The following is an 18,316-nucleotide window of genomic DNA, read 5'->3' as shown; positions in this document are numbered from 1 at the left end:
CGCGTACGCGTCCAGTAGCCACGGCGCGGCATGGCCCACAACAACGCATGGATGATGGCTGCGCTGCTTGACTGACGCTTGAAGAAGACGGATCAACGGATCCGTTGAAAAAACTGTAGCGCTACCCCCGGTGGAGATTGATCTCCCTGGGAGCGTGCGGTGCCGAAGCGAGCGGCAGCTAGGGTTTGTCGTCGAGAATTAGAACCTAAATTCATGATACCATTTAGGAGGAATATGTTATGTATAATAGATATATTGTATTGCATTGAGGTCTCGGTCGGTATATATTAGAGTACAGAGACTTGGAAGACAGACTTTCCTGGATATATATGGCAGTCTACGATACGTATATCTACAACTACTAAATATACTCTAACAACAGATATCCCCGCTTCGCTGAACCGACTAATCCTTCGGAAGGTTAAGAAAAAAGCATCCCTGGTCTGGCGGCGCACATGGTATAAGTATAAACTTGCTGTTTGTGTAGACTGAACGGAAGCAGGAGGATGTGAAGCTCATATACCCAGTAAGTACACAGTAAAGTCTATATGTTTGTGTCTCGCAAAAACGATGTCTATAACTCTATGTTTTGGATGACTGTACCATCAACCAGGATGTACGGGACATGAACAACCTTTGACCAGTCACCTCCATCCTTGGTTACCCGAGTTGCCAGCGAACAGCAGTGATCGATCACCAACTCCTGCAGATTTGGAGGCAGAGCATTATCCGGCAAGGAGTGTAGATTATGCAAGCTATGAAGCGCTAGTTTCTTGATGGACGGCATCGCAGTTAGGGAAGATGGGAGGCGTTGCAATGCATGACAGCTTGCAATGCAGATGCACTCTAGTGATATCAGTTCCTGGAACCACAGTTCCTGCCTCTCTGAGAAATGTGTGGCATTGGGTATGTCGAAGACCAACAGTTCGCGAAGTGATGGGAGGCTTCCTATCATCCTGAAGTAATCTCCGGTCATCAAGCTGTCGTCAGTTCTGAGGTGGGTTAGAAGATTAGCGCCCTGCTGTTGGTGCTGCTCCTCATACAATTCTTGCCCAAGGCCAGCAGTGGCTGAGGCTGCGGCGGTTCTTAAAATTTGAGGACAGCCCTCCACCCGTGCACTTCTCAGGTTGCTGAAGCACTGGAAACTGTCAGCTAAACATATCCCTTCACACTTGATGAGATCAAGATTCTCTAGGGACTTGAACTGATTCGCGGACAGTACAAGGTTGTGGTGGCAGTACTCAATCTTCAAGGTTGTTAGGCACTCCAAGACATGTAAACAGGCTGGTAATTCCAGGATGTAGCTTCCAGGCTTTGAGATCTTCAGCTCTCTTAGTACAGGTAAGTTTGGAAACCGGGGGAACTGTCTCAGTAAAGGGCAGGATTCAAGATTGAGCTTCTTGAGACGTCCAAGGAACAAAGATGATCCATGAGTATGAGCCTCTGCTGCTGCATTTGGCTCTGTCCACTCCTCCCATTTCTCCACCCATTGAAACTCCAACCGCTCAAGAGATGGGAAACCACCAAAGGATACCCCATCAACATGCTTTATTGAGGGTAGCTTTCTTAGACTGAGAAACTTGAGCAAAGGGAGATGGCCTAATGGTGGAAGGCTAGACAAGAAGCGGCAGTTCTCAAGACTTGCATGTAAGAGATTGGCCAAGTTACCCGGCTGCAGCACCCAGTGAGGAAAAACTTGGTCCTGATAGAATTTGATGGTTAGTTCCTGTATGTCTGGGTGTGGCTGCAATCCTTCAAGAGCAAACTTGGGCACCTTTCTCCCTTCGATCACCAAAGCACCCAGGTGTTTCTTGTCCATCAATCTGGCTTCCATTGCTTCCTCCTTACTTCTCACATTCTCGATGCCACGAATGCACAGTCGTCCTGTGAGCTCTCGCATGTTCTTCAACTCCCTTATTGTGAATCCTAGTCCCTTTCGAGCAATGAAGCTATCCAATTCTTGAAGTTCAGTTAGCTGTCCAATCCCTTGAATCTTGGAGAGCGCTGAATCATCTACATAAAGATGTCGTAGGTTAATCAGCTTGGTGATACTTTGTGGCAAGTGGTCAGCATCGTATCCCCGAAGATGCAAAACTTGTAGATTTCTGGGGAGATCCTTCAACCTTGCAATCCTTGTAAATGAAAGATCAAGGAAGCGCAGTTTTCTCTGGCCCCTAGCATCATTGGGCCATCCCATCACTGGAGCTTCAACATACGACATGTCCAGCACACGAAGACATGGCGAGTTTCCTAGCACACTATCAAGAAGGGAATAAAATGCATCACCCTCGAAACGACCAAATAGTAGGAGAGTGCGCAGATTTTTGTACTTGTGAAGCTCCTGGCATTGCTCCAAGCTACCAGTTTGCAGGGCTAAGTGACGAATATTTTGCGGTGCTGGTGATGAAGCTCCACCTGAACTTTCGCCATGGAGGAAACATTGGTGCAGAGAAACAGCAATTGCTAAACCACGCACCAAATCATGCATAACATACTTGTTGCTGACAAACGTTGGCTGGAACAACGACCTGTCCACCAGCTCATCAAAGCACTGCCCCCCAACTTCTTCTAGCCTCGTACCATCTCTGAAGCCATTACTCTTTATGAAATCGTGAGCAATCCACATTTGAACCTCCCTGTCCTTGTCAAATAGGTAATTCCTAGGAAATATTGAACAGAAAGCAAAGCACTGCCTTTGTTTTGGTGAAAGGTGCTGGTAACAGACCCCAAGGTACGGTAGAATGCCCTGCAGACCGTCACCAAAGTTCCACCAGTCACTCTCTGCAACCCTTCTCCACTTATCCCAGCTGAATGTAGATCTCAGCAGGTTTCCTATTATTCTTGCAGCTAATGGAAGTCCACCTAGCTTCTTTGCAATCTCTTCACCCATCAAGAGCATGTTGTGATTAACTTGCTGGGAAGCCTCCACACCCCAAAATGCGTGGTATTGAAAGAGGGGCCAAAAGCTCTCCCATGGCAAAGCTTTCAGATTTATGGGACATACCGTGGCCACAATTGTGGAAATCCTTTGGCTCTGCGTTGTGACAAGGATCACACTACCACATTGACGAGCATCGTCGGATAATACAGTTAGCAGGGTATTCCATTCCTGGCACATCTCAGTCCATACATTGTCTAGCACCAAAAAGAATCTATTTCCTGCACGGATCTTGCTACGGAGCTTCGTGATGGTGGCTTCCATGCTATCGCTGCTATCCAAACACATGTCCTTGTATTTGTTGAAGGAACTCAAGATCTCTTGCAAAGATCTTTTGATGCTGAAATGCTCTGAAACATAGACCCAAGCTCTTCGCTGAAATTGCTCCTTCACTTTTGGATGATTGTAAATGACTTGAGCTAGTGTTGTCTTCCCCACACCGCTCATACCAACTATTGGGAGAACAAGAATGTTGTGCATAGTTGCTCTTATTTTTCCAGTTCCACTGCTGGATCCTGCTGGATCAGACGATGCTGTTCCAGCAATCATCTTCAGGATGAACTCCGTTACCTCTTCCCGGCCAAATACATGGATATCTATTGGAAGTTGAGAGCTGGCCTCTCCAGTAATTCCTTCCTTTTGCTGGTTTGCTTTGGAATCATCCATCTTCAGGAGCTCGACGAAGGTGGCCGAACTTGCACAGAGATGGGTGAGGGTTTTTACTACATGTTCCAGTCTTTCCATGCTGTTATCGGGGACGACTAGACTCTTAAGAGACCTAAGGGATGACACTATGAGCTCGCTCACCTTGCGCTTGCCGGTGATGCTCGCCTCATCAACCTCGAATTCGTCAAGGGCATCCTCGGCTTCTTGAGTAGCAGCATGCAACCGCCTCAGCCATTGCACCAGGTTGGCGTTCGTGATAAGACGGTTGTCTGCCGCCTCAGATATGGCCTTCACAACGGTGAGCCTGACCTCCAGTTCTCTGAGAAGCTCCTTGGTGCGCTCCGGCATGTCATGGTTTCTCTCGAGGTACGCGACGGCCTTGGCGACTGCACCTTCCACGACAGCTGACACGAAGCCACCGATTACCAGCTCCATCCGTGCTGCTATCTTTATTTCTTTGGGAACTGGAAGGTGAAGGTATGCAGGCGAGATGATCTGAAATCGATCATTATTTTGGGCAATCAGTTTTACTGTTATGCACTCGAAGTCTATCGTTTCGTTTTTGTTGCTATTCTTGTGGTTGGCTGTAGAACCACGTCATATGATGGAAAATTGACATCACTATCAGCGCTAAGTCGGACGGCACCGTAGATCAACAGGTAATGGTGTTTACTGCTCTGCCGCCGTTTCAAATTACAGATCATTTAACTTTGTTCTAAATCAGCCTACGTAAAAAGATCCAACATATGTGACATTAAATTGATTTAATTGAATCCATCATGAAATATATTTTAATAGTTACATTTATTAGTATTATAGAAATTAATATATTTTTCTAAAAAGTTGGCCAAAGTTCTAGAAGTTGATGTAACAAAAGCTAGAGTGAATAACGGATTAACGGAGAAAGTATTCATGAGTAGAGATGATCCAGGTGCTCTAGCTAGGTTTCTACTTTCTACTATTGAGGTTTTGGCTCGTCAGGATTGTGTTCACTTTAAATCAATAGTGAATTTTATCTTAGCAACCAAGAACATACTACTGTTGTACTGCATTATTAAAAGAATGATTTCATATTTTCGTAACCAAGCTACCAAGCATCCGCAACAAAAAAGGATTCATTGATATATCTTCAAGGTGACATTGCTAGAAAGCTCCAGGGCTCTGATTAAATTTCTCTATTTGAAGGTAGGGACCAGGCGTGGTGTATTGCTATGTATACTAGTGTTTCAAAGGCGTTGCTTAGGCGTCAGGGCGGACCTAGCTCGTTTTGGGGAACCAGTCCGCCTTGTTGCCTAGCCATCACCTAGGTGATAAGGTGTGCACAGGTTTCCAAGGTCATCTTGTTGCCTTTAAAACACAGATATATAATTTAAATATTTGTTGGCATTGGTCATGCCATTAGAATCAACTATTAACAAATAGGTAAACATGGAATTTACGTCAAGTATAAACAAAGTCCGAATAACTTTTGAATCTATTTTTTTGTTCAATTTACCCCACAAATATATCAATTGGTCCAACCTCATAATCATCACTTTTGTTCTCTCCATGCACAATTGGAGTCCTAAGTTAGGATTTAAAGGGTGACGGCTGACAAAAAAAATATATTCAGATTTTTTTATCATTATTTTTTTACAATTTTATATTAATTTATTAATAGGTGTCCAGCTTATCAAAATGATAATGAAAAATTCATAATGTATTTTTATAAAATATTTTTTATGATTTCCGCTTTTACCCTACAAAATTTCAACTTAAAACTCCACTTATACATGGAGAAATAAAAAAGACAAACCTCATGAAAGGGTAAACTAGACCAATAAACATAGTTATGGGTTAAATTTAACCAACAAATAGTTTAGAGGTTTGACGATTCTAAGCAGTATAACTATGGATATAAACAGTATATACATCAAAATTTGACGATTCTATTGGAAAATTTGAGGATAAAAGGGTGAGGAAGGGTTTGAACGGGACACATGTACTTGATGGATGATGAGTAACGAGTGGTGGAGAGAAGCGTCCGCGTATGACGCAAGAGGTATGGTAACATCATCGTTTTCATTGAAAACTTTTCCAAAAGTTACAGTACTGCTGGTCGTTTTTTTCTTCCACCGCTCTATTTCCAGTGCCATGGCCGACATTTCGTGGAAGGTTATGTCCAGTATTTTGTCCTTCATGGAATACTTTCCAAAGTCACCGTCATTGCAGGTCTTTTTCCATAGGCAGGCATCCACCTTCGACTCTAATAAGTCATGATTGATGTTTCTTCCCTGCCAAGCTGTGGCTGAATTGACACTTACGACCGGCTGGTTAGGCAACGCGTACACGGAAGAACAGTCTGCTTAGATTCTGCAGAAATTTCTCTGACGCTGACAATCTTAAATATTTGATAACCCTGCAGACTGTGACGCCTTAGCCATTGCTCTCACTTAACATGTTTATATATACACTTTGCTACCGATCTGTCCTTTGACTCGATCTATTTCCAAAGGCTAACTCATATGATCATGAAGCGATCGCGAAGGGTTCATGAGAAAAAAGATGGGGAAGATGATGAAAACACAGTAGTATGCAACATCCTGCGCCTTCCGGAAGCATGCCTGGCTCATGCCATCTCCCTGACCACACCTGGGGATGCCTGCCGCTCCATAGCCGTGTCCAGCGCCTTCCAAGCAGCGGCGAGCTCCAACTCGGTGTGGGAACGCTTCCTACCACCAGGCTACGGCTCCATTCTTGCTCGCGCCGATCATCCTGTGGATCTAACGTCCACCATGAAGGAGCTCTTCTGCAGCCTCGCCCAGGACCACGTTCTCCTTGACCAAGGAACCAAGGTACGCATGGAGCTAGTAATGTTGTTACATGTGCTGATTAGCTGACCAAGATATTTGACGTAGACATATTGTGCAAGGTTACTGCGGTCCATGTGTGAGGCCTTTTCTATGTACCTACACATGTAAACGTCCACAAACACTAAAATAAAATTTTATCTTCTTTAGCTTGATGAGTAAGTCTACTCCCCAATGCATTTATATCATGATGTTGTATCTAAGGGCAGTCCCAACCCAAAACACTAGCCATAGTTTCCATAAGCTCCACGTCATTAGGAAATTAGTACTAGACACTACTCTTCCAATACAAACACCATTATTTCATACTTGAATTTAATACTACTCATCTCTCATTATGCCTTGGATGGTGTGTAGGAACTAGGTCTCATGCAAGACCTGGTTTCCTTCTCTTTTTTTATTTACTTCCTTGCCGCATCATCTTTTATTCTAGGTGGCAGTTTATTTAATTCTATCATTCTATGGACATCATCCTAACCATTGGGTTGGGACTGCCCTCATTTCATAGAAACGTCATTTAATTGACCTGTAGATATAGCACCTCATGTTGTTTCTAATCCATAGTATCATCTTATTATCTCTTAGAAGCTCTCAAAAGCATTAATTGATGTCGTGTTGTATGTCTATGAAAAGTGGATCTAAGACATTAGATTTTGTGCCAACATCCATGCTCAAGTTGTACTTCCTTCATCCCTAAATATAAGGATTTTTAAGAATTTAACAACAAACTAAACAGGGAGTGACAAGCCTTTTGTGACCCTCATTAAAGCAGCTTGACTAGTTGATGATTAGCCGGATCTTGATTTGATTTGTGCAATGACGGCCAGACCGGCCAGCTCCTGATTGGCCAACTCTTGATTGGATACCTAGAAATACTTTTATTTTTGGAATAAAATTTCAATGCCAAAAGTTCTTATATTTAGGTATAGAGGAGTAGGTTATGCATGATACAACTTATTTGTTTCTCTTATTTATATTTTGACATTAGAAAAATTCTATGTGGCACCAAAGTACTACATCCATTGGGGCCAGCGTCTAAGACTTGCATTAATTTATTAGTAGTCTTAATCACTTTGGTTTGGTGAACCAAATATTGGTATATGTTTATCGAGGCATGACTATACATGAGTGCTTATTTAAGAAAAAGTTCAAATTACTCAGCTCAAGTATGAGAAGTCCGGATAATTCCTAAACTAATTTTTGATTCAGTTACTCCATAACTATATCAATTGATCTAATTTACCCCTTAAACAAGGTTGCTTTTATTGTTTTTCCATATACAAATGGAGTTTTAAATTGAAATTTTGTCAGGTGGTAGATGATATCATAACTTATGGTAAAAATATATTATGAAATTTCAAGATGACTTTCTATACAAAAAGACATCTCAAGGATTAATTTATTTTTTAGATGTTCTAGCTTGTCCAAATAGTGACCGAAAAAATCATAATGTATTTTTCTAACATATGTTATGATGTATGCTATCATTTTGCAAAATTTAAATTGAAAATTCCATTGCGTGTTAATTAAAAAAGATAAATCTTATTAAGGTGTAGATCGGACTAACTGACATAGTTTTGTGATTGTAAATTAAACCAAAAATTATTTTAGGGAGTTATCCTGACTTTTTCCTAATATCTATAGACTTAGCCTGGACAGGATGGGCGCTAATTTGTTCCTGTGGTTGTTATGTGGTAGTGTGTGCCAGATGCATCGTAATCAAAATTACTTTGGCTTTGGCTCTTTTTAAGCACTAGCATGAGTGAGATATCTTTAGTATCTTGATCAAAATTAATCAAGTTTTATATACGCAGAGCTTTTGGTTGGAACAAACAAGCGGCGCCAAGTGCTACATGCTTTCATCGAGCTCATTAGGAATTGCATGGAGAGAAAATCCACTTTACTGGAGACGTACTTATTTACCCGATTCGAGGTGTGCATTATATTCGTTAGTTCTTCCCAGTCATAACACTTCAAGCTATTCTCTTGCAAGCTAAGCTCAATTGGATATTTCTCCTTAATTCAGGTTTGAAGAAGTAACTGAGCTCCTGGCTGTCTGGTGGCTTGAAGTATCTGGAAAGATTGACAGCGGAGAGCTCTCACCCGACAAGAAATACTCAGCCTACCTCGTTTTTAGATTGCTCAATGAATCATGCGGTCTTGACTGCCCAACCCAACAGGGGTTCATCACCAGGGACGGTGAGATAGTATCAGCAAAGCGCATCATCTCTTTGCACCCACAGACGACGGCACAAGAGGCGGCGGCAGAAAGTGGAGATGAGCAAGGACGGGGACGAGCAGATGAGGAGGTGAGCATCACTACTGTGAGTGTGAGCTACCCCAGAGAGAGGGATGATGGCTGGATGGAGGTAGAGCTGGGGGAGTTCTACAACCGCCAAGAGGACACAGGGATGCTCGCCATCAGCCTGATAGAGCACGTACAGCTCCACTGGAAGAAAGGCCTCATCTGTGAGGGAATCGAAATAAGACCCAAAAAATAGACTTCTTTTGGAGCACGCACTGCCCCTGTATGATTCGTTATGATTCGGTGCATCTTGCATCTAATAGACAATATACGCGTATCATTCTTGGCACGGATAATGGCAAAAGGTACCTAGGCATGTTAAATACAATGTATAGTGATATTAGGTTATCGGTTAAAAATAGCAAACTGCATTACTGCGAGTTTAAAATAGTTGATACAAACATATTCTAGTATCGATTATTTGTGTGCTATAAATAATGTTAGACATGGCATGGCACCAGCAGCTACAGTCTCGTTGAGATATCATTCACGAATTCAGACCAATACAAAAACAAAGCTAGTCATATGATGATATTCATGAAGAACACAAGGAAAGCAGTCCTGCTACTCTCCTTAATTAGTCCTTGTATCATCGGGCATTCCTGCATGCATATGTGGTAACAGATGAACACACTAGCTCTCTTTTCTTCAAAATAATCCATAAGTATGTTCCATTTTCTTATTATGTTGAAAGGTTCTATGTGTCTCTTTTGTTCTTTATTAGGTCAAAGCATAGACGACATCATCACGAGTAACCAGATGAATGGGGGAAAACTCTGAATGCCACTAATAATGGCCATTGTTTTCCAGACTCATCCCGCCGGCAGGGAGCATTTTGTTGTGACAAGGATCGCATGTGCTGGCGACTCTGAATGACTGCGTGCCGAATTGCCCATGTTGCAAGAAGGACACGGAGGCTAAAAGTTATCCAATCCACGGTTGATCGGCCAGTGTGCTTACACGCAGATAATTCGTAGTAATAGCTTAACTGAAGACCAAAAACAAATAAATTATTTGTTGATGAATATGGGAGTGGACCACATTTAGATAAATTTTGCTGTGCATATATTCTAATTATTCGATAGGAATTGCTAAACTGTAATGTGCTTGATAGGAATAAAATAAAAGAATGGTCAAAACTATATCGAGCGTCCTATCCTGAATCATATCATTACTTTCTCCGGCAGCTCTCTAATAAATGTTTCCCAATAACTAATTAATGAGATATCACAATATCACTGTCATTATTATTGTGAGGATTGCTAGCTTTTGCAGCCTCCAAATAATCTCGTCCAAATCCAACTACTGTATTGAAAGAGTTACAACTCTTTTATTTGGGGAGAGTTGGAGTGAATTACTAGTTTATCCCAATAATTATTACGAAAAGGAAAATGTAAAGGGAATATGTTGGAGTACAATTTTTTCACCAACTCTCCCAATACAGTAGTTGGATAGGAAAATGTGGATCCACTCGAGATTCTTAATAGAGTATTTTGTTGAGATGATATAGGTTTCATGTTTGATAATTGCTAGAAATGAGATTTGTTTTTATATTTAGACCTAATTTCTGAAATTAGATCCCCACTAGTAGAGAAATGGGCTTTAGTCCCGGTTGGAAATGCACAAAGAGCTCGAATTTCCAACCGGGACTAATAAATTGGGACTAAAGGTTTTATCTGGGACTAAAGACAGCCTTTAGTTCTGGTTGGTAATACCAACCGGGACTCAAGGGCTTGCGCCAAAAAATATTAGGAATTTCTGGGAAGCTTCCATACACGTTGCAAGGCACAAGTCACATGATTTTTCACGCGAAATACGACCGTGCGTGGTGCGTGGGATTTGAACCCACGACCTCAAACCTCACGCAATCCTTCCTTACCATCTCACCTGCATAGTACACGTGATAGAGTAAGATATGCTTTTTTTTAAGAACCGTGGAGAGTCCCGGTTTGTAGGACAAACTAGGACTAGGTAAGACTTTATTCCCGGTTTGTACTCACCTTTAGTCCGGGTTTGTAACACAAACCCGGATTAAAGGGGTCTTCACGGACTACGAAATTTAGACCTGGGACTAGATTTTAATCCCAAGTCCAATTCGTTCCGAGATTTTTTAGAGGATCGAAGGTTGTTTCTCCACTAGTACCTGGTATCCATTTACTTACATCTTTGGCAGGACTATACCAGTAAAATAAATACAAGAATGTATTGTAATATTTTGTATATAAAGTGATAATAAAAGTTCAGGCGTTATTAAAGTTAACTTAGAAGTTTTAATATCACATATGAAGCACTTGAATGTTACGACATTGAAAAAGGCAAATTCCTAATGTGCATCAACAACAAAAGCAAAAATATATTGGAACACAAAATTCACTTAGGACCTATTTGAATCCCATGAATTAGGACGTCATCACTGAAAATTTATTTCTATTTTGAATTGATGTAAATTGGCTAGAATCTTACTGAAATGAAATTTTCTTTTTTTACAACATAGAATCCATTCCGAGTAAAATATGATATATGGTCATAACCTACTTTAGTAGTGGTCCTACAAACTAAATAGTGGTTAAAAATAGATTATTGGTTAAAAATAGCAACTGCCTTGCTGCGAGCATAAATGATTGATACAAACATATTGTAGTATTAATTATTTGTGTGCTATAAATATATATTAGATATGGCATGGCACTAGCTACAGCTCGTCGAGTATCAATACAAAATTCAGACCAATAATACATAAACAAAACTAGTCATCTGGCGATATTCATGAAGGCCACAAGGAAAGCACTCCTGCTACTTTCCTTAGTCCTTGTATCTTCGGTCATTCCTGCATGCATATGTGGTAACAGATGAACACTCTAGCTCTCTTTTCTTCAAGATCTATAAGCATGTTGTTCCATTATTTTCTTTATTATGTTGAAAGGATCTATGTGTCCCTTTTGTTCTTTATTAGGTCGAAGCAAAGATGACATCAGGAGTAACCAGATGAATAATGGGGAAACCAGCGTAACCATCCGCCATGACACAAATACTGGTTGTTTTCTAGATTCATCCCGCCGCCAGGGAGCATTCTGTTGTGACAAGGATCGCATGTGCTGGCCGACTTTGAATGACTGCTTGCTGAATTGCAAAAAGGACACGGAGGCTAAACGTTATCCAATCTACAATTGATCGACCAGTGCACTTACACACAGTGACCAAAAAAGATAATTCATAGTAATAATGTAACTGCAAGACCCAAAAATAAATAATGTATTTGTTGATGAATATGGGATTCTAGTAGCTTGTTGGACCATGTTCAGATAAATTTTGTGAAGCATATATTCTAATTATTCGCTAGGAATTGCTAAACTGTAATGAGCTTACTAGGAATGAAATAATAGAAAGATCGAGACTATATAAAATTAAGCTCAACGTGTCAAATATACGTTAAAAATAAAATTGAAAGCTTGCTACGCTACCAAATTTTTTTAATTTCATGTGCTTATTTCTTCTTCAATGGTCGTCTTGTTCGTTGTCTGGCTGTTGCTCATCCTTATTATGTCCTTGCGTCTACCCGAAGAGTGGTTTCGTGCTGATCCTCGGCTCGGGATTTTCTTGACGTAGTATTGAATATGATCTTCCCTTTGTTCATCATCTTTTTCTCCAGTCCATGCAAAGAGCACAAACATAGAGCATGATGGGGGTTTCTTGCTAACAAGAGGGAGCAAAGCAAAATGCAAAAGCCATGACTCAAAAATGATCGATACTTGGTCGTGGTTTGATTATTATTCTCGACATAAAAATTCAACTCTGATTTTTGAAAATTTAAATCATACTCGGTGCTGTCACCAAAGACCACTATTTCATTATGATACTATCCGGGGAAGCCTGATTTCAAAATGATGTAACTTCTAACAGATTTGTTGTATCATCCGATCAGTAGTAATCTAAGAAGAGATTCAGATAAGACTATAGCATGCATCCTTGATATAAATATCACATTAGCACTAGCCCAAAAAGCTTCTAACAAGTAATTGGGCTGGCTAGTTAGTAGTATAAGAAAGGAGTAAGGGTTATCTCATTCACATTAGTGCGTAACTAGGCGACTACTATTTGGAGCTATGCATTGGCCACACGCCAGCATACAAACATAACATTGATGACGGGGTAAAGGCGACATCGACAATAACATATTACAAGAACATTTTTGGGAACATTAAGTGGTTGGTTTGCGAAATTTAGTATTGTTTGGTGATTTTTGGCAAGAGTGCATTGATTTATTGCTATGTTAGCTTGTAGTAGTTACTTTGAATTAGGAATTACAGTCACATAGTTACCCGAACGTACCTGTGACTTACCCGAACATACCACCGACAATATTAAAAAATACTAATAAATAACAATTTTTAAGATTTTATAACTTTTAAATTTCAAGTTTTCTTGTATGTTTGTGTGTTAGCAAGCATTTAATTGATTCGGTACTTTTATATTTCCTTGGAAGAACCATGTGCGTTGTGCATTGACCTGAGGCAAAGTTGGCTTGAAATAAAATGTGCACAAAACAGTACGTTGGCATGCACCTGCCATGCGACATATTGTTTCGGGTTATGATGGCGCATTCTATCACTTTTAATAGCAACTAATCGCGGCCGTTTAATATAGTGTTATTGTTTCGAAAATAGTAAGAAAGATCTCAAATAACATTTTCTTAGTTCCAGATCCCGAATAACATAATAAAAAATATGAAAACAAACTAGGTGTTTCGAAGATTTAAACCGTCTACAACTATAAGATTGAAGAAAAGAATATCTTCAGGGTTGTTTGAAACCCAAGTTCTTTCAAAACTAACTTTAGTTAAACCTGATTTGAGACTAACCTTCTAAAACCATGCTTGGCTAGATAGCATGAAACGGTGATAACTTAAATGTGCTTTTGTTAAAATCACTAATCACTGTTAAGGTTTGTGTTGATCTATCAGTCCCTGGTGCTATATAGACCCGCTTGCATCCCTATGAGAAAGAAATGGCTAATGGACCGGGGGTTGGGGGTATTGAATTTCAAATACTTTCGCTGCTGGGGCTAGGGTTTTACTTAGAAGCCAAAGCCATATTTCTCGGCATATGTAGACATCAATCTTGGTACCTCTGTCATCTTCTATGGAAAATTGGGATATTTTTCTAAGCATGGAGATTTTTTTCTTTTCCTCAATATTGGTACCTCTGAAACCACAGACAGATTTTTGGATGATTTTTGGCAAGATTGCACGACATATTTCATCTGAAACCACAGACAAAACAATTTTCTCGTAACCCAGTACACAGTCTGATTTAAAAATACCCTATAAAACCATCCAAAAAGTCATCACATATTTTACTCATTTATCTAAAGCATTCGAATATTTTTAAAACAAAAATAGTGACAGCACCCCGTCCAGGCGTCCACTGGGCACGGGCCGCGCCGCGCCCACTCTGTCTCGCCTGCATAGGCTGCATGCTCCGCAGAGCCGTGCCGCCGTCGCTCGCCTCCTCGAGACGGCGGCCGTCAACCACCCAAGCGCGCGGGCTCCAGCCGTGGCCGCCTTCCCGCGCCACATCAGCCGCGACCGACCGAGGCGCCGACGCGCGTGCCACAGCGCTGAAGCGCGATACGCTGCTCTCCCACACCGCGGCCGCCGCCCGCAGGCTGTTCGACGGAACGCCCCGCCGGGCCGCGGTCTCATGGAACGCCGTTGTCGCCGGCCACGCCAGGCGCGGGAGCGTCCTCGACGCGCTGGACGCCGCCGCGCGGATGCACCGCGCCGGGTTGCCGCTCACGGAGGCCACGTTCGCGTCGGTGCTCGGCGCCTGCGCCCGCGGGCGGTGGTTCCGCGCGGGGGCGCAGGTTCACAGTCAGGTGATCAAGTCGGGGTGCGAGAATTTCCCCATCGTAGGAGCGTCCCTCCTTGATTTCTACTCCTCGTGCTTCGACCTGACCGCGACTCGCGCACTATTTGAGTCCCTGCATCAGAAAAACGAGCTGCTGTGGAGCCCGATGGTAGTTGCGCTCGTGAGATTTGGCCTGCTGGGAGATGCCCTGAACTTGCTGGAGCGTACGCCAGTGCCTCGTGATGTGTTCGCGTGGACTGCTGTCATATCAGGCTTCGCAAAGGGCACAACCAAGTGCTGCGGCAAGGCACTGGAGCTGTTTGTGAGGTTTCTTACTGATGGCTCTGTCATGCCTAATGAGTATACTTATGACAGTGTTTTAAGGGCATGTGTGAGGCTGGGAACATTAGATTTTGGGCGATCAGTTCATGGATGTCTGATCCGAAGTGGGTTTCAGTCAGAGCAATTAATAACCAGTGCTCTTGTTGATCTTTACTGCAGTTCTGATGCTTTGGATGATGCATTGCTGGTTTACAATGACTTGGAAATTCCTTCCTTGATTACATCCAATACACTGATTGCAGGGCTTATAATGATGGGAAGGACAGAGGATGCAAAGATGGTTTTCTCGCACATGCCAGAGCATGACTCAGGATCCTACAATCTGATTATTAAGGCATATGCAATGGATGGAAGGCTTGAAGATTGCAGGAGGTTGTTTGAGAAGATGCCTCGGAGAAACATGGTGTCCTTGAACTCCATGATGTCAGTGTTGCTCCAGAATGGAAGGCTGGAGGAGGGGTTGAAGCTATTTGAACAGATAAAGGATGAGAGAGACACGATAACATGGAATTCTATGATTTCAGGTTACATTCAGAATGATCAGCCTTCAGAAGCTTTGAAGCTATTTGTGGTCATGTGCCGGTTGTCTATTGGATGGAGCCCTTCTACATTCTCTGCTCTATTGCATGCCTGTGCAACTATTGGGACGCTTGAGCAAGGCAAAATGGTACATGGACACCTGTGCAAGACTTCGTTCGACTCCAACAGTCATGTTGGGACAGCTCTTGCTGATATGTACTTCAAATGTGGTTGTGTGAGTGATGCGCAGTCTGCATTTGGTTACATCACATCACCTAATGTTGCATCATGGACATCTCTTATCAATGGTCTTGCACAAAATGGTCACTGGATGGAGGCTCTGATACAATTTGGGAGGATGCTGAGGCATCATGTCAATCCCAATGAAATCACTTTTCTTGGGCTCCTTATTGCTAGTGCCCGTGCTGGTGTGGTTAACAAAGGGATGAAAATCTTCCGCTCCATGGAAAACTATGGACTAGTTCCAACTGTGGAGCATTATACTTGTGCTGTCGATCTTCTTGGTCGGACTGGACGTACCAGAGAAGCTGAGAAGTTCATCTGTGAGATGCCTGTGCCAGCAGATGGTGTTGTCTGGGGAGCCCTACTTACTGCCTGCTGGTATTCGATGGATCTGGAGATGGGTGAGAAAGTTGCTCAGAGGTTGTTTTGCATGGGCACAAAACATAGGTCTGCTTATGTCGCGATGTCCAACATCTATGCTAAATTGGGGAAATGGGAAGATGTTGTGAAGGTAAGAACAAGATTGAGGAGTCTCAATGCAAAAAAGGAGCCTGGCTGCAGCTGGATTGAGATCAAGGATATAGTTCATGTATTTCTTGTGGATGACCAGAATCACCCTGAAAGAGATAAAATCTGTTTAATGCTAGAAGAGTTAGTATCTCATATATCAGTACATTCTGAACCTGATGATATGGTTATCCAAAACTTGAATTATTGATTTACTCATTGATTGAAAGAGAGGCTCAAAAATAGATTTTTCCTAAACATTGTTATTAGGCAATGTATAGCCGTATATAGCTGATTTATAACTTTCCATGTATACTGATTGTATTTCTTGTATACCAAGCCATATTGGCTATATAATAGAGGTCCCCCCTCATTGGGTTGTGTGGTGTTTTCCCATAACCTATCTCTCTACATGGTATCATGAGATCGGGATCAATTTGTTCCGGGACTTTCCTTCCACTCCACCTCTCCCCGGCGCGCCTAAACCCTAGGCGCTCCACCTCCTGTGCGGTGGTGCCTCCCCACCCCCCTACGCCGGCGCTCCTCCCCACCTCCCTCCCTTTCATGGCCAACGACTCCTCTGCCGAGTCCTCCCTGTCTGGCAGCGGCCTCCTGCCCACTGGCGGCCCCATCGGCAACGCCACCACCCCAGTGGCCAGCTCTGGCGCCCCTCCTGGCACCAGCGATGGCCCTGTGCCGCCTCCTAGCGGCGGTCTGCTCCTTCACCAGGCGCCGCCGGCCATCATCCACTCCTACGCCACGATCTCCGTCAAGGCTCACGTCCCCATGACGTTGACGAAGAAGACCTCCAGCTACTCCAAGTGGGCTTCATTCTTCAAGTCCATGTGCGGCAAGTTCAGCCTCAAGTCGCACATCGCGTGGCGCCCCATCCTGGCAACCCTGATTGGGATCAAGTGGACTGCTGCATCCGCTCCTGGACCTTCGGCTTTGTTGACAACTTTGTCCTGGACCTCGCCATGGAGGACGACGAGCAGACCACATGGCGTCTTCGGATGGTATTCTTCTTTCCCACCTCTCTTCCTCTCACTCCTCCATTACAGTCAGCAATTGTCAAACCCTTCACGTTACGTGCCGTGGCAACTCCACCCTTACCACCCCCACCTCCCACTTTCGCCTAAACAATGTTCTTGTCATTCCCTCTTTAATCCCTACCCTGATTTCTGTTCGTCAGTTTACTAAGGATAATAATTGCACCATGAGTTTGATGCTTTTCGTTTTTCTGTAAAGGATTTTCCGACCAGACATGTGATTCTTCGCTACAATAGTGCTAGCGATCTTTACACCATGCCTCCAGCAGCTAGCATTGCAACGCCCCACGCCGGCCTTGCCATCTCCTCTAGTTTATGGCATCTTCGTCTTGGTCATCCTGGTCCTACCGCTATCGACACACTTAGACAGAATTCCTCAATTGGTTGTAATAAAGACACTCATACTCTATGTCATTCATGTTAGTTAAGCAAACATGTGCGGTTACCTTTTTTCCATTCTAGTTCTCGCAGTTCTACACCTTTTGAGTTAGTTCATTGTGATGTTTGGACATCTCCTGTACCTAGCATTTGTGGTTATCACTACTACCTAGTCATTTTGGAAGATTTCTCGCATTTTTGCTGGACTTTTCCCCTAGTTCACAAGTTCGAAGTCACTTTGCACATCACTGCTTTCTACGCCTATGCTCACAAACAATTCAGTCTCCCTGTTTGAAGCATCCAAGCTGACAACGGGACCGAGTTTGTCAATAAGACCCTCACATCTTTTTGACTTCTCGAGGTATCCACCTGTGCCTCTCGTGTCCATATACGTCTCCACAGAATGGGAAAAAGTTGAGCGTGTCCTCCGCGCCCTTAACAACATGACTCGCACCTTGTTGATTCACTCCTCTATGGCTGCCGCATATTGGGCCGAAGCCCTTGCCTGCACCACATACCTGTTGAATAGGCGCCCCTACTCGGCCATTCAGAATGACATCCCGTTTTGCGTTCTCTATGTGCAGCCCCCTGATTACTCCCACCTGTGTGTCTTCGGGTGTCTATGCTATCCCAACCTCTCAGCTACGACATGCCACAAGTAAGCTCCTCGCTCC

At 43.0% G+C, this 18,316-nt stretch overlaps 3 protein-coding genes across 3 annotated transcripts; 2 read left to right on the top strand and 1 right to left on the bottom strand.

Annotated features, from left to right (window-relative positions):
- Positions 1 to 133: 133 nt before the first annotated feature.
- LOC117863341 (putative disease resistance protein RGA1) lies at positions 134 to 4,181 on the bottom strand. Its single transcript, XM_034747004.2, has one exon. It carries the CDS (start codon positions 4,037 to 4,039, stop codon positions 575 to 577), a length of 3,465 nt encoding a protein of 1,154 aa, XP_034602895.1. The 5' UTR covers positions 4,040 to 4,181; the 3' UTR covers positions 134 to 574.
- A 1,364-nt stretch (positions 4,182 to 5,545) lies between these two features.
- Positions 5,546 to 9,171, top strand: LOC117863294 (putative F-box protein PP2-B12). Its single transcript, XM_034746932.2, has 3 exons — positions 5,546 to 6,438; positions 8,268 to 8,386; positions 8,480 to 9,171. The coding sequence occupies exons 1-3, from the start codon at positions 6,109 to 6,111 to the stop codon at positions 8,952 to 8,954; spliced, it is 924 nt and encodes a 307-aa protein (XP_034602823.1). The 5' UTR covers positions 5,546 to 6,108; the 3' UTR covers positions 8,955 to 9,171.
- A 5,059-nt stretch (positions 9,172 to 14,230) lies between these two features.
- LOC117864644 (pentatricopeptide repeat-containing protein At2g13600) lies at positions 14,231 to 16,426 on the top strand. The gene has a single exon (XM_034748768.1). The coding sequence runs from the start codon at positions 14,231 to 14,233 to the stop codon at positions 16,424 to 16,426; it is 2,196 nt and encodes a 731-aa protein (XP_034604659.1).
- The last annotated feature ends 1,890 nt before the right edge of the window (positions 16,427 to 18,316 follow it).

The sequence above is a fragment of the Setaria viridis genome, chromosome 7 (assembly GCF_005286985.2).
Source record: "Setaria viridis chromosome 7, Setaria_viridis_v4.0, whole genome shotgun sequence".
Taxonomy (NCBI): domain Eukaryota; kingdom Viridiplantae; phylum Streptophyta; class Magnoliopsida; order Poales; family Poaceae; genus Setaria; species Setaria viridis.
The sequence above is the reverse complement of the archived record's forward strand: the minus strand, read 5'-3'. Positions and strand labels throughout refer to the sequence as shown.